The sequence below is a fragment of the Manduca sexta genome, chromosome 28, assembly GCF_014839805.1.
Source record: "Manduca sexta isolate Smith_Timp_Sample1 chromosome 28, JHU_Msex_v1.0, whole genome shotgun sequence".
In the NCBI taxonomy this organism is placed as follows: Eukaryota; Metazoa; Arthropoda; class Insecta; order Lepidoptera; family Sphingidae; genus Manduca; species Manduca sexta.
The window spans coordinates 7,815,301-7,832,484 of NC_051142.1; the positions used below are offsets into that span (position 1 = coordinate 7,815,301).

The 17,184-nt window shown below is 34.4% G+C and overlaps 1 protein-coding gene across 1 annotated transcript; it reads right to left on the minus strand.

The window, feature by feature from the left end:
• Nucleotides 1-1,484: 1,484 nt before the first annotated feature.
• LOC115450654 (multidrug resistance-associated protein 4-like) lies at nucleotides 1,485-15,950 on the minus strand. The gene is made up of 25 exons (XM_037444613.1): nucleotides 15,605-15,950; nucleotides 11,719-11,850; nucleotides 11,278-11,482; nucleotides 10,887-11,112; nucleotides 10,581-10,678; nucleotides 10,068-10,265; nucleotides 9,822-9,948; nucleotides 9,567-9,719; nucleotides 8,530-8,702; nucleotides 8,290-8,454; nucleotides 8,083-8,220; nucleotides 7,839-8,006; nucleotides 6,661-6,771; nucleotides 5,927-6,168; nucleotides 5,743-5,795; nucleotides 5,348-5,557; nucleotides 4,309-4,539; nucleotides 4,093-4,199; nucleotides 3,783-3,906; nucleotides 3,493-3,666; nucleotides 3,134-3,261; nucleotides 2,404-2,526; nucleotides 2,205-2,327; nucleotides 1,933-2,093; nucleotides 1,485-1,761 (listed from the first exon to the last, which is right to left on the minus strand). The coding sequence occupies exons 1-25, from the start codon at nucleotides 15,805-15,807 to the stop codon at nucleotides 1,485-1,487; spliced, it is 4,050 nt and encodes a 1,349-aa protein (XP_037300510.1). The 5' UTR covers nucleotides 15,808-15,950.
• Nucleotides 15,951-17,184: the final 1,234 nt, after the last annotated feature.

Genomic DNA, 17,184 nt, shown 5'->3' on the forward strand with positions numbered 1-17,184 from the left:
CGGCCGGTGTGCCAACGAATACGGTCATGGTTACATTGTTAGTACGCTAAGACTACGCGCATCCATAATCTTCGATGTCTCATCCTCTCCCAGTGGTCGTCCTGAGCCGAGGTCCATACCCCTTAGTAGAGTGGCCGCGTGGTCGTGTAGTCGCTTGAATGTAATGGTTGGAACGAATAAAGCATTCACGCAAAAGCCCATTTCCGCAGAATAACCCGAAGCACGTCAAGCTATCCGTGTAATATTCTAAAAAAAATAAGCCAACACATCTTATGTTCCTTGTTATGCAGTCATTATGTTGCTTCTTTTTTCGCAACCTGGCGTGGTCCAGAAGGAAGGAAGAAATCCTTCCTTTCTTCCTTCTGAAAGCTTATTCCTAGCCCCGCACACCGAAGGACGCTCTCAGCGTCAACGACAGCGCGAGGCCTACAATTATTAATTGGTAAACCACGTATCGTGTGGCTGCAAGATAAAGTCACACGTTGTATAGGGCAACAACCTAGTTACATCTTGGACGCGCTTTTTATTTAATGCTAAAAACTTATAATATATACACAGTTCAAGAATATAATAATGTATGAAGTTTTTTTAGATATCTGTATAGACAAAAAGCTGTCGCTAATTGTATTTATTGATATTACATTTAAAACGGGTTAATAAAAACCAGCCGCCAAAGCACGCAATTCTACCATAATAGTGAGAGTATTTTTTAGGGTTCAGTACCTCAAAAGGAAAAAACAGAACCCTTATGGGATCACTTTGTTGTCTGTTCGTCCGTCTGTCAAGACTCAAGACCCTTTTTCTCAGAAACGCGTGGATGTATTAAGCTGAAATTTATATCAAATACTCAGGTCTACTGTCGCTTGGAGCTGTGAAAAATTCAAACTAGAAGTTTGCCAACGCAATAAAAAAATACGACCGTTTATGCCGCAAATCTTCGAAACTCGCTAGGGAATCAAAACCTAAAGGGTATTTACTTCCAGTCAACCTAGAATCTTGAAATTTGGCATGAAGCAGTGTTTTATAGCACTTATTAAAGGAAAAATTCCGAAAACCATTTTTTTTTAGACCTTTGTCTTTAATTTATGTTCCTCCAACTTTCCATATTATAATGTTATGAATTTCTTTTGCAATAAAAATACCACAACTATGACTCGATTTTCGTTATGGATGAACTTTTACTTATATACCTACAGGTTTGTACGGAACCCTCGGTGCGCGAGTCCGGCCCGCACATGGCCGGTTTTAGCAATTATATATCGCTTAGCGGTAAAAGAAAACATCGTGAGGATACCAATTTACCTTAGAATCCTGCATAAGAATTTCGAAGGTATGGAAATTTGTCAATGCCACAAAGCCAGCAAGATTAAGGCCTAAAGTCTCGGTAGCTTAAAAGGTCTGTACACAGTAGTGGACATTATATAAATAAAAAAAATCTCTTTAAATATTTTAATTATCACATTATCACAATTCACAACATTAACTTATTTTTCTGCATCAGGATAATCGCTTAAATATTTATTTTTGGCAACATCTTTGAGTACTCTAGTCATGCCTTCTCCAGTCTCGCGTACCATAGAGCTGAAACTGCTGTTGGGGTTACTGAGTAGAATGTGAGGGTGATCGAACTCCACAACGGATCCCTTGTCCATGACCAGCACGCGGTCCGAGTCCATGATTGTGTTCAGTCGATGCGCGATCGTGATCACTGTGCACGTCGCAAACTGGCGACGTATCGTCTTCTGAATTAACGCGTCCGTTCTAGAAGAGAACAGCAATTGGTTTTAAATTAATAATATTTGTTTTAGTTTATTGTAGTTTTATATTAGATACTGTTAATAGATCTACATAAGAGAGGGTAATGTGATCACTGTTGCCTATAAATACGCGAAATACTATAAACATTATAAATGAACATATAACATTACTTACTGAGGATCAACATTAGCAGTAGCTTCATCCATCACAAGGATCTTATTCGACCGCAGTATCGCCCGAGCCAGACACACCAACTGACGCTGTCCCATGGAGAAATTACTGCCTCCTTCGGTAACTTTGTAATCTAGTGCGGGTACCACTTCTTTAAGTTCAACCTAGACAAATTAGTAAGTTTAACAACCTATTTATTTTCATATCATCTTTACGAAATGCACTCGATATTATTTCATGTGTAGGTACATTTAATGGGAACTTATTTTTTATACCTGTTCCAAAGCCCGCCAAATTTCGTCGTCACTGTAGCTGTTAAACGGATCCAAATTGTATCGCAGAGTAGCCGAGAACAGCACCGGCTCTTGAGGGATGATGGATATCTTCGACCGCAGCCGCTGTTTGTAAAATTTAGTTTTAGTCACAAGTGCGGTAAATGAAAACTTATCTAGAATTGTTAATATTATAATTTACCGCTTTAGCAATGCCGTCAGTATCGAGTCCGTCTATTGTGATTGATCCTTGAATATTATACAATCTGAATAGCGCTGATATTAACGAAGATTTTCCAGCACCGGTTCTTCCTACAACACCCACCTGAAAGTTTAAATTATACCTCAACGACTTATTGCATATACAAATATTAGAGATTTAGTAATAAACGTAAAGTAATTTAAACTGTTGATCCGGGTTAGACTATGTAGGTACATACATGACGTTAATCCCGTATTGTACACGACCATTATTTTTTTTTTTATTTTTTTTAGTAAGTAATATAGACACATACTCTCACACTTATGGATCTAATAATAACAGTCCCACATATTACGCTATAAAACATATTTTTATTTCAATAACAGCAGGTATCTATTATGTTTTTGTAATGTCGTTAAAAGTAAAGTTGTAATATGCATCTATTTATTTTTAAACTGTTTTCGATGTGTTACCGATAAATAATAATATTCGTTATTTAATAAACTAAAGTGCATTTACTTTAAGCAAATAGTGATGGTAAACCGTCAAGGCAGTTTTACAAGTAAATAATTGTACGATTTGCCTTACACACTAGACAGTACACACTTAAACGGAGCACCCGTACCATCAGTTTCATCTAACCTAGTACCTAGTGAATTTGTTATAAACTAAAGAAATGTTGTCTAGATTAGCAGTAAGGTTGGTGCATGTGTTTAATTCGATTACCAACCTTCCAACCTTCCTGGATTTCAAAGTTTAAATTTTTCAAAACGGGAGGATCTTCAGGTCCGTAGTTTAAGAACACATTTCTAAACTCAATTTTTCCTTTTGGAGGCCAATTTTCAGCAGGCTTGATAGCTGTAAATGAAATTTAAAGTACGATAATAAACCTATGTGACTACTTGCAACAACGCGACGGACGAAAAGTAGCGAGTTCAAAGTAAATGTCTAGGGATATCACTCACTGCTGAGACTGCTTCATTACTGTGATCAAATGCGAGTTACTAGACTTTACACAAAATAGGTATATTATATATTTACCATGAAAATTCTCATAGAAAATAAAATACAAAATGATGTATAACTTACGACCGTCATCCATATTGTCTTCCGTAGGTAAATGAGTGTATTCCAACACTCTCTCAACAGCGGTCATTTGTCCCAAAAAGTCGGCAGTGAAGCGAGCCGCCAGTTGGAGCATCATTGTTAGAATCATTGATTGACTTACGGCTAACCCCACGCTGCCGACAGGAATAATGGTACCTGGAAAAATGTGAAATTATTAATGTTTGGTAGTTAGGATTATACTGAAATGATTATGCGTTTCATCTCTACAACTGGTAATTCAAATACACGCGATAACAATACGAAATACTTACTAAAGTCAATGACAAGGAAGATAGCGAATATAATGCCGAGGTACACGAGGCAGAGTGCGTCCAAATACAAACCAAAAGCATTTGAACCTCCCACAAAAGTATAAAATGCACTCGTATGGAGGTTCTGAAATTATAAATACTTAATTTAGTTAAGGATACTTTTCCCCGAACAGAAGAATACAATTCACATTGGCAAATATAAGCCATCTTAACAAGGGCAGCTTTCTTTTGCATATGGAAATTGCTCGTTAAATGAAAAGAAATGTATATTAAGCTGCAAGCATTAGAATCTAAAAGGTAGCATTCTCACCTGTGCACTATCAAACATATTGAGCAGTCTGTTTTGAGAGTTTGAACTTCTTATAGTTGATAATCCCGATAATGTTGAATTAATCATACCAAACACAGGACTTTTTGCTGTTTAACAGAAAAAAACTAATTTATTTATTGCCATAATAAGTTTTTGAAGTGTGGCGTATAATGGGTGCCTATACGTAACTTGATGACCCATAATATAATTACTTACTTGTTCCTTCTAATCTTTTCACAGCTTGTGCCGCATTTAAGTACCATTTTAATAATAAAACAAATATAATAATTAATATGACGGTAGGTATTAGCGTCCAGGGTAAAGCAATGGCATTCAAAACAAGAATACTTGTCATTGACAAATACATTTGTACTGTTTCCAAAATGCTACGCGGCAGGAACTCGTCCATAGCGCCGAAATCTTTGGAGAATCGATTCAACACTCGACCTAGAAAACAATATTATATTCAGTACAATAATGTAAGAATTCGCACCGAGAGCTTGATAAATTACGTTTTAACAATTTGAATGTTTTTAAAAGTGACTAAATAATTTATATAAAATATATTGTGTTGAGAAAACATAAATACAAAAACTATTTGGGAAGCAAAAATAAAGCAATTTTGACTACACACATCTAAATATCCATGCTTGTTAAGTAGCTTGTTATGCAACTGTAAATTGAAATATTGAGGTACACTTTTAGATATGCCACTCGTCATTCGTTCACAATGTTCTACTGGGCGGCAATGGTATGAGTTATGACGGAATTAATTCAGAGGTTCCCAAACTTTTTTTCTCATAGACCAATGTCAAAATTTTGCTGGTTCCCGTAGACCCCCTACCTATAGCTCATTTTCTACCATATTCTGCAGAATTTGCAAGTTTTTACATGTAACAGTCGCTGAGCTTCTTCAAAATATTAGCAAACTTTTTAGTTATTTATTATCAAAACCACATACATTTTCATGGAACCCTGCTTATGAATTGGGAACTCCCATTTTTTGGCCACGCCAACGTAGACCCCTATCGAGTCTCTCGTGGACCCTTGGGGATCACCCTGGGCCTTCCATGTCATTTTTTTAACCTTAATTATATACATTTAGTATTATAACTCAATGCCGGGTCAGAAGACACGGTGACCTTAACATAACCGTCCAGTAATACTTGGAGCTTTTATTTAATCTGGCTCTGAAATTCCTTTAAAACTTGGCAATTCATATTAATTATATTAACAAAAATAAAATTTAACTTACCAGAAGGATTGGTATCGAAAAATCTCATAACTGATATAATTAGTTTCTTGTACACTGTGTTGTGAAGGTTTTCCGACGCTTTCATTGTCATTATTACGAAATTTATAATTCTAATATGCGATATAACAATAAGTCCTACTATCACACTTCCATACACAATTAGATATTGGCCAGTAGTTAGAGTTCCCATTACAGTGCCTAAACTCGAATCTGTAAATACAAAATAGTTTCGTAACCGTTTAAAAAAACAAAGAACTTATAAAATTTATATTATCTTGAACCTCCCAGTATACATCATGTTCGTTTCGGCCACTAGACCCAGGAAGCTATATGCTAATACTATGCTACTCTGGAAGCAAATTTGTGCAAACATTATATTTAAAAAATATACGTACCAGGCTCCACTCCTTCACCTAAAGATTGTTCGTATTGATCCACTTGGTTGGTCCTGAAAGTATTGTAAGTTAAAATATGATTAATTGTAAGGTTTTGGCAAGCTACGGTTTCACATTAGGAATATAGGATTAACCATTGTGACATTTCCTTGCCCGTACAAAAATATCCACTGTAATGTCTTACCAATAACTAAGCCAGTAGTCAGCTGTGGTTGCAGAAGCTTGTGTTATCAACAACGTCAGGAAAGCCAAGAACACTATGAACCAGGAGCCTACGGATGTCAGATATTTGTACACCACTTCCCATTTTAGGTTTCCTTTGGTTCTTTCTTCTGACGTTAAAACCTGGGCTTTTTCAACTTCCGATGTATCTCCACTCTTTGTTGAGATCTTCGATATGCCTCGATGCATTGATGGTCTTTTACCCTAAAGCGGAAAGATTCATACTCGAGTTTAGGTTTTGTTATTATTGTCATATGCCAAACACTAAAATAATAGCAGTTAAAACTTGGTTGTGGATTTGTTAAAAGAGAAAACTTTGATTAACAATCATCTGGAACTTATTAGTCCACCTGACTATGACTAGGTGAAACATTATCATAACAATATTATTATCTATACACTAAAACTAAAATGCCTCAATGTCTAAAGACTAAAGAAAGTAAACTAAAGAAGTACAAAAGGTTAAATGCAATAATAAACTATTACCAAAATAACAGATCAATTTTATACATAAAAGTATAGAACTGATTAACGCATCCGTGTGCCTTTTCCGCAAAAAACTACATAATATTTAAAATTTGCGCAATTACGGTAAAATGTAATTAACATCGTATATAAGTACAGCGTAATTATATCACAAGAAAATCTAGATTACTATGTTAAAAATTGATTATAGTTAATAAAACATTATCTTACCCCGCTGGCGTCATTATCATCCTGATTACTTTCCTGATTTGATAACAGCTGAGAAAACTCTTTTCCGGACTTAATCAGTTCATCGTACGTGCCAATATTTTCTATTCTGCCCTATAAATAAGTGCAATTAATTGGAAAAATAATATTTATTTGTTATTTATATCTACTACTAGCTTCCGCCCGCAGCTTCGCCCGCGTGGATTTCGGGTTTCAAAAATGGAGAAGGTGCTCAATTTGTCGGGATGTTTTTTTAATTTATGGTGGTATGCAGGTGGTCCGATTGTCCGGTCAGGGTCTGATGATGGGATCCTGGTGAAATCGAAGGAACTTTTAACCATTAAGGTTGAACACGAAATGACGGAAGCTTAAAAAATGGAGTAACTTCTCCCGTTTTCCCAACATTTTCCATCACTGCTCTGCTCCTATTAATTGTAGCGTGATGAAAAGTATACTATAACCAGCTCAGGAATATGAAAAATAATTGTACCAAGTTAAGTTAAAATCCGTCGAGTAGTTTTTGTTTCTATAACGGTTATACAGACAGACAGACAAAAATTTTACTAATTGCATTTTTGGCATCAGTATCGATCCCTAATCACCCCCAGTTATTTTGGAAATATATTTCATGTACAGAATTGACCTCTCTACAGATTTATTATAAGTATAGATATGCAAAAGTAGCTCAAAAATTGTCCATAACGAAAACATGCATTTTAAAGTAAAACAAAAGAAATAATATCGTGAAGCCAACCAAATAACTAATGATATATTAAATTTTGTGACTGTTCAATTTAGTCGGGTCCGCGATATCACTTTTGTTGAGTTTCAGAACGCGACATTACATTATTATATTCTGTGCTCCAACGCACACTGCTTTGATGTTAGGAACACACCTACATTGCTTAGACAACAGTGAACTTTATACAATAGCAATAAAGCTCAAATTGACTCTACGTATTAGTTAGAAAACGTTTGTATGGGAAATAGAAAAATGCTGTTTTGAGGATTTTCCCGGCAATTATTCGAATTTTTCTCACCTTTTAAATCTTCCCTAGACCTCCACGAATAATTCAAGACCAAGATAAGATAAATCCGTTCAGCCGTTCTCGAGTTTTAGCGAGACTAACGAACAGCAATTCATTTTTATATATATAGATATAATTTCCAATAACACTTACTTCATTCAACACAACAATGACGTCGGCAGCTTTCACATAATGAATCTGGTGAGTAACAAGAATACACGTACGATCGTTTAGGTAGCCTCTTATACATCCGTCAAATAACTGTCTTCCCACATTTGCGTCCACAGCAGACAAAGGATCATCTAATAAGTAAATATCAGCCTGCAATTATAATTCTCATATTATAAATCGCTCTTTATTATGTAGGTTACTAAACCAATATATTTTTTTAACTCACTTCCCGGTAAATAGCCCTAGCTAGATTGATTCTAGCTCTTTGTCCCCCTGATAATGAAACTCCGCGTTCGCCGACTAAAGAAAGATCGCCATATGGAAACTGCTTAAAATCAGGCAATAAACAACAGGTTTTGCATACCTGAAAAAGTAAAAGATAATAAAAAAATGAACTAATTTTCATTTTTACTGCAGTGTATTATTTATTTACCTCCTGATATTTTCGGACATCATAAGGCAGACCAAACAAAATATTTTCTCGCACAGTGTCTGGGAAAAGCCAAGATTCTTGACAGGCGTACGAAATCCTTCCTTTAATATTCACATTGCCTTCAGAAAGAGGTAACTCTTTAAGGATAGCTTGAAGAATAGATGACTAAAATAAAAAAAAAAATTATAAATGTTATGCGGATTCAACAATATTACAAAAGAGTGTGTGTTGTTTTCTTACTTTGCCGGAACCGACAGGTCCAATGATGGCACAGAGTTTACCTGCGCCTAATCGTAAACTTATGTTTCTGAGTGTTAAATCAGCAGGGTCCGTAGAAGTTGTCCACGACGCGCTAATTCTATTTAATTCTATAGCATACTGGCCAGCAAGAGACTCTCTGCGCGGATTTTGTTCTAAAATGAAAAAAAGAGAATTATTGCTGGTTAAAGTAATGAGTTAGTTTCCTGTGTTGATTTTGTAAATTATTTTATATGTAATAGAAAACAACATGAAAAATAATTTCTTCTACAAAATGAGCATCAATATTGATTAAAAATTAAAGGAGTTATTAATACTTGAAATATAGTTGTGTGTAGAAGTGACGGCGTGGTGGAATTATCGCGCTATCTATTTCTAAGGCACGCAGCGTTACGGCCGGTGACAGTCACTGACATCACCAAACCTTACCATCAAATTTCAAAGCCTTTTATAACATTTATTTGGATTATACAAGACATTATAACGTGTCCGAATTTTAAAACGAGCCGAGCGATTAGCGCGCGTGCGCGAACCGTTTTATGTATGGCCTCGCGTTACCGCTCGGCCAATGGCAAGCCACGTAGCGGCTCGGGGACACGTCGCCAGTCCGTTACTGGCCCCGCCACTCGCGCACACGCATCACCCGAGCTCTGTCGCGATACTGTTTATAATACCTAAATGTATTTTCGCTTATATTGTGGAGGTGTGTAATTATGTGTTAAGTAATAATAAAGTGCCAGTCGTCAATCACGCGCGCTTTTCCAATTTAATTCGCCCTGAACCCACAAAGAAAAGTTGTTACGACATACATTTTTGATAAGTATATTAAAAAAAAAGTTTACAACGGTATTGACAAATATCCACACAAGATTATTGATTGCATTTTCTCAAACTTCTAAGCAATCCCATTTAATAGTTCATACCAAACACCACAAATGCAATATAATGGACAATCTAGAGTTCAGAACAATAATTATTAAAGTTAGTTCATTTTCTGCGATTTAAATAAAGTTACTTACCGATTGAGTGTGTTCTCGTAAAGTCGTCTTTTTTGGAGTAACTTTGTGGCATTACTATATCCATTTCTTTATTTTTATAATCTTTAGAATTAAAAGTAACTTTATTTATAATACCATTAAATTTCGGCGTGCGTGCCAAGTCTTCTCTCTCCTCTGAAAATCATTAATGTGTGTTTAAAGAATGGAACATTCATATAAAACGATTGAAATAAATTGTGCTAATACTTTATGAAGTACATAAATAAAAAAACTTACCCATTTCAAGGAATCCTTGAACACGTTCTAATGACACCAACATTTCAGAAAAACTAGCGATAGCTAATGGAAATATCATGGTTAAGTTTATTTGAATTAAACTAAAATATTGTTGTATGGGATATATCTGCAAAAACATAAATATATAATTTTTTATTAGTGGTAGGTCTCTCGTTAGTGAGAGTCACGCATTATTTAATTGAGTTTTTATTTATATAACAAAATGGCATATCTTGGAAAACTTACCAATGTTGCAGTGATTATATTGCCGGTGAGCACAAGGGTTAGCGTTGTGACGAACAGTATAGTGCGTTCTGTGAACAGCATAAATCCAAGGAATACACTCCGGATGAAGATGGATTTTCTCAAGGCCCGCATTTCTAACGCCCGTGCTGCCTTCACAACTAATTGGAAAGGTTTTTCCCAAGCGTACATTTTTATGACCTGGAACATAAAAAAATGTATGCTATTATATATAGGGATATATGTTACAATCATAACTTGTATCGAAGTGGAAACTTTACACTGTATATTGTTTAATCACGTGCTAATGTTTAGAACTACTACGCTCTGCTGACTGGTCGCCAGCAATCTGTTGCTCGGTTCTCGCTCGACCAAAACATAGTCCGAATCAGCCGGGCGACCAGCGTCTATAGAAAGTCGCAGTCGTCGTCGACCTAGTGGCCGGTGAATAGTCGAAAGTGCGTGATAGCTCTTAATGATTCTAGAGTAATTTTAACTGAGTATTTTTGTACATACCTGAATACCGTTTATGATTTCGCTCATCAATTTAATTCTTCTATCAGTTTTCTGTGCCACTTCTCGCCTAATAATAGCCGTCAATTTCGTTAACGCAGCTGTAATGTAAAACCAAAATTAATTTTACTCCTCATCATCATTGGCAATTAACGTCTACCTGAGATGATTAAGTAGCGTTCGTAGAAGATGCGAGGTACGATATACACCTACGCTGGTGACTTATCAGACCGATTCTAGCCCGAAAGATACGACCACAGTTTAAACATAGACACGCATAAAAATTAATCATAAGAAGTATTTAAATACCTTGTATAGGAAGAATCATCAATACAACGGAAAATAATCCGATGAATGGAGCATAGCCTGCGGCGTTGTATAAGAAATAAAGGACAACAGCTGCTTGTATAGGAATCACCCAGAGACTGTGCAGAAACATGAAAGCGTAGTCAAATCTTGCAACGTCATTTGAAAGCAAATTGACTAGTTTGCCACCGGCGATGTCTCCTGAAGCTACTTGACTCATTCGCAACAACTACAAGAAGAATAAATTACATGTAATAAGAACAGTGCGTCTATACGTATGAGAAATGACCGAGCATTGAGAATATTGCATTCATACATGATCCAACGCTTACTCAACATAGAAATATTCATAAATATAGATTACGTTTTCCACAAAGACGTCTATGAAACTTACTTTTCTGAAGATGAGTGAGGATGTTGCAACTTTGATTCTCATACCGAATCGCGCCACGAATAACGAATTGTGGTGTTGGCACATCACGGCGACAAAATTAAGTCCCAACATAGCTAGCGCATAGAAACCTGCATCGTACCGAGACATGGTGCTATCAACTGACCAGTAAGATAGGAGTTCGGCAAATAGCATAGGTTGCACTGTTCTGTAAAACACAAACGTATTGTTATAAATTATATCATATAATTCTCGTATTTAAGTAATTTATTTATCTTTTTGACTTTTACTAAGAATTTCTTAACCAAGATAAAATTTTATTTTTATATTTCATATTTATTTTATTTGTTGATGAGGTGAAAATTCAGAATTATCAAACACCACGCATATGCAGCTTAATGTTATATATCGAGTGGTTTAGTAATGTACAAAATAATTACAAACCCACAGACAGCCCCGGTTAGTACGAAAAATGCTCCAGGCATGAAAGCCAGCCAGTACGCCCGTCGCATCGCTTTCCATAATGATGGTTTTCTTTTTTCTTTTGTTGCACGTTCACATTCTTCAAACCAATATCTGCAATAATTATAATTGAAACGAATCGACTTAGATAGACATTGATTGTGTCCATGGGTGGAACCGGACTAGACAGTAATCCACAGAAATGAGCGACGTCGACCCCTTTAAAATAATATAATGAGTTTAAATATGTAATCAAAGATATATGTAATGATTTCTTATGTTTACGCGAATATAAGACAAAAAAAAATATTTCGTAATTTGTCGCCTTTTTTATATCATGATAGTTTCGAAGGCTTTACAGCCTTTGTGGTCTCGGACTTCAAGGCACTGTCAGCTCATTCTGCGTAGATAGCACTGTCGCCAGCATTTTTTTTTAATTAAATAAAATGTATCTTTTTGTATTCTGAGATTCGTGTAGCGTGGGTAGATATTTCTATTCAAATTACAATTTGCTGTGATCGGCTGTATTGTTTTTATCACAATTCTGCATTTGTCGATTTTGAAAAGCAGATGACACATTTTATATTTATAACTAGATGACCCGGTGAACTTCGTATCACCTACATATTATACATATTTGTTAATTATTATTATTATTCACGGTGGAACACCATTCTGCCATAACAGTACGAATGTTATCATTATCTGTATCTCGCTGGTAGATAGTGCGTTTTGCACGTGGGGTAGCTCGTAGCACATTTGATTGACTTCGACAACCTAAGTCAGGTCGTCTTCTCTGTTCTATTTTAAAACAATAACAGTAAATAAAGTTTTCGCTAGATAGTTTCTAATTATAGTCTTGAAATTTCTTTATTTATTTTCTTTTTTTCGACAACAATAAAACTTGTCATTCAAAAAAATTAAACTTTTAACTTTTTTCATTTTTGAAATGTATTTCAACAAAATAAACCAGAGATCGGACCTCATACTACAGCTATGAAATAGACAAAATTTTGATCGCACCTATAAATGTTTGACAAACAGGGGACAATTCTTTATTTCTAAAAAGACAAAAAACATCTAATGTTTCATCTAATGTTTGCTAGGAACATTTTGATTGGAAAATTAAATTAAGAGTTTTAGTATTTTCCGTTATTTATTAATGTTTCTGACCGTTTAAACCTTTCTTGGACTTCCACAAATATTGCAAAACCAAAATTAGCCAAATCGGTCCAGTCGCGCTTGAGTTTTAGCGAGACTAAGTACTACTAATGCTACTAAAAACCAATCAATAATATTTAACATTACTTATATAATTTTTCGTAGTTTTTTAAGGCGATAATTTTTTGTTAAAAAGTTTTTATTTTAATCCAAATCGCCTTAGTTCATAATAATATTTTAATGAAAAAAATAAACATGTAGGTATCTCAGTTCCGAATAAGCTGACATGCTCATTGCTCACACCTTTAAAAAGTCTTTAATCTTATTTTACATACATAGCTGCCGAACCAATTTAAGCCGTATTTCATCGTGGATAAGAATTTTAACATTATATAATGATTTTATATATTACTAGCTTCCGCTCGCAGCTTCGCCCGCGTGGATTTCGGACTTCAAAAATGGAGGAGGTGCTCAATTTGTCGAGATGTTTTTTTAATGTATGGTGGTATGCAGGTGGTCCGATTGTCCGGTCAGGGTCTGATGATGGGATTCAGTATTCACGCGTGATGGCTCATTATTAGCATATCATGTATAACTTTGGTGTTTCTATACCGATTTCTATGATTCTTTTTATGAATATTTAATAATGTTAACTTTTTAATTAGGGATGACTGAGAGTGTTATAAACGTAAGAGTAGACAAATATAATAAGAAAGCTTCGAACTGCTAAGCTATCGGGAGTTACACGTGTTAATGTGAGTCAACCATAAAAGATAGACATATGCTGTCGTGGGATATTTTTTACATAATTTTAAGGAGAACATTTCCGTCATACACTATTTCTGTGTAGCTTTAACCATTAAGATAGCACACGTGACGGAAGCTTAAAAAATGGAGTAACTTCTCCCGTTTTCCCAACATTTCTCTTCACTGCTCTGCTCCTAATAATTGTAGCGTGATGAAAAGTATACTATAACCAGCACAGGAGTATGACAAATAATTGTACCAAGTTTCGTTAAAATCCGTCGAGTAGTTTTTGTTTCTATAACGGTTATACAGACAGACAGACAGACAGACAAAAATTTTACTAATTGCATTTTTGGCATTAGTATCGATCCCTAATCACCCCCTGATTATTATTTTGGAAATATATTTCATGTACAGAACTGACCTCTCTACAGATTTATTATAAGTATAGATATAGATAGAAGAAGAAGATATAGATAGATAGATAATATATGATAATTGTTTTTTTAAATAATTTAAATTGCTGTAGCAACAATGTTTAAACTAAACGAAAAAACGTTCCAAATAATCTTGAGAATTCTAGATTATTTAGCGAATATATGTTATGTTCAAAAAAATTAATAGGTTATCCAAATTGCTATTGTTTGTTCCTATATGTGGTGTTTCTCTATTTTATTAAATTAATTGAATTTTTATAAGAGTTACACTGTCCTAAAAGTGGGTGGTTTTTTTTACCCTTTAGAGACTGTAAATAGATATTTTAAAAATGTACATATATATTAATACTTGAAGGAAAAACGTATCCCTTTTGAAGCACATTGCGCGCACGGAGGAGTCTCAGATTTGGCATGATTAAACTTCATATAGAGAAGGAATGCAGAAAAATTAAATATATGAATAATAGGTGTTTAACAAACATACTAAACGCGACGGTCGCTTTTCCACCACTATTTTTTGTAGGTAATCTATAGAATTTTAACTAATGGGCGTCAGTTATATAGTTAACTAGCTGACCCGGCGATTTTCGGACCGCCTAACAGTCGATTCTTTAATTTTTTATATTTTTTTAATACTTATTCTGCTATTCGAGGCATCGGGTCAGCTAATAAGATAAAAAAAGAAAAAAGGAAGTTGATAAGTCAACAATTATATTATGTCAAAAAATAAAAATTATAAAACACTTAAAATTCTTTCCATCGTTTAAATATTAACAAATATTGACTTTAATATTTATACGATACTAACGTCACTCAATTGTTTTGCCTTCCCGGAACCCCTCCACTAACACTAAAACTGTATGGTATGGTTTTAAAGTTCAAATTGACTTTCAAGTATTATTACGAATCTTTTGTATGGGAATACAGAAAAGTGTTGCTTTTAGACAATGTCAGGCAACTTTTTAAATTTTTCTCTCCGTAAGAACCATCCTCGTATTTCAAGGAATATTATAAAAAAAAATAATAAGTGAAATCGGTTCAGCTGCTCTCGAGATTTGCGCTTAGCAAGACATTCAGCGATTCATTTTTATATTATAGATTATGTTTGGCAACTATATAGTATTAGATACTAATAAATTACTATTTAACAAAACATTGTGAATTATATTTGATAACAATAAAACGATTAAAATTTTGCACAACATGTAAAACAGTTTTTAAAAACTATTAAAACTGGCGGTTATCATATGCGAATAGCTAGTTTGAATTATTGATACTTCAATAATTATTGTTTCTCTTATTATTATTATAAATAACAGTACATATTAAAAAGAAGTATTATATTCATACATTTCATGCAACTTGATATACCTACATACTCATTTAATATTATAGTATAATATTGATTCTTTATTTGTTTTTTTTTGTTCTCTACAACACTGAGTATGGTGGTACCTACAATAAATACACAAAGTGGAATTGTTTCATTAAACATTACAAAATTATTATTGAAAAATACGGACCTTTCAAAATATTCCCCAAGTTGCTCGGCGTCATATTTCTTTGTCGGAAGAATAAGATCATCTTCTTCTAAATCCCTTTTGTTACCAGTTATAAACACTGGGCACATCCACCATACAAACAAACAGGATAAAATATTCGGATTGTTTGGTTTCCTTTCCTTCGCCTTCTTTTCAGCAATTTCTCTTTTACCTCCGTTTTCCATGTTGTTTATAATTTAACTTATACGAGTACTTTACATTAACTAATTATCTAAAATAAATTGTGGGATAGTATGCACTTCAGTTTTTGAATTTCATTGCGCGTGTAACGCCATCGCACGGCGAACTGCTCCAGAAGGTGCTGAAATGTGAATATATCGTATAAACCGCCGCAGCTCTGTGGCTAATCGTTGGCAACACGATAGATAACAATTATTATGTTATGAAGATAATATAATTGCTCGCTGCTGTTGTCAACTTATAGGTACCATTAGTCATTTTATAACGATTATTTTATTGTATAGAACCTGTATTTCTTATAAGTGGTAGGTAAGATATTCCACACTTAGCAAGGTTACATTTTGTTGTTCGTATCTATAGATTTTTTTTTAATCTTAAATGGATAAAAAATCTCTATTTACAAGACTACATAGCTGTCTAATCACTTATCAAGTATTCCAGTAAAATATAAGAATTTTAATGAATTTCAAACACGTATGTTCAAGCCAATACACAAAAGCATTTTTTTTGACAAAGCGAGACACACAACATCTTATGCGTTTATTCATTGATTCCCCAAGTGGTCCAGGTATACCCCCAGGGATCTACGAGAGCCTTGACAGGGGTCTACTTTGGCGTCACAAAAAAATGGGGGTCCACGAAAACTTATCTGGTTTGATTGTAAAATATTAAAATGTTGGTTTAACTTCACCTAACAATGTAGACAGATAATATTGATAGGGCTCATAAGGCATGGTGACCCAACATAACTGTCCTGACGTCCCCCGCGATGGCTGGGCAGTAGTGCTAGCGCACTCTCTTCGCGGAATAAGATAAAAAAGGTCTACCAGAAGCAGCAATATTTTTAAACTAGTCCATGAGAAAAAGAAGTTTGGGAACCTCTGGTCTATACTCTGTCCAACCATTGATTTAACTTTTGGCATATGCACGCCTATGATATTCTTTATAGGACTTAATGGGAGCCATTCTTTACTTTCCATAGACTTGCTCTTTAGCTCCGATATTAATTATCAATCGATATTCGTTAAACCCACTGAAAAAACATAATTCAAAACTTTTTCAGTGAAAAATAACATATGGGAGTGTAAATAAAATATTTTCTTGTATATTGTACGTAAGTATATGATTACCAATAAAATAAAATATTAAAATTAAATAATGACGCGTCTGATTGATGTTGCGAAATAATAAAAACATTTAATGTAGTATTATTACACAAATTATTTATTTTAATTCATAAAATATACTTACACATCAAAACGCCTGGGCAATAGACATGTTTTTTAAACAATAGAAAATGTTGAGCAAATATAACGATCGAAATCGAATCGATCAAAACTTCTTCATAAACTAAATCGATT

Excerpts from the sequence above, each read along its gene's own strand:
- LOC115450654 (XM_037444613.1), bottom strand. The coding sequence starts at position 15,807 with ATGGAAAACGGAGGTAAAAGAGAAATTGCTGAAAAGAAGGCGAAGGAA. Across the intron at positions 10,679-10,886 it reads GATGATTCTTCCTATACAAG|CTGCGTTAACGAAATTGACG; the intron begins GTATTTAAATAC and ends TTTACATTACAG. Across the intron at positions 4,540-5,347 it reads TTTCGATACCAATCCTTCTG|GTCGAGTGTTGAATCGATTC; the intron begins GTAAGTTAAATT and ends ATTGTTTTCTAG.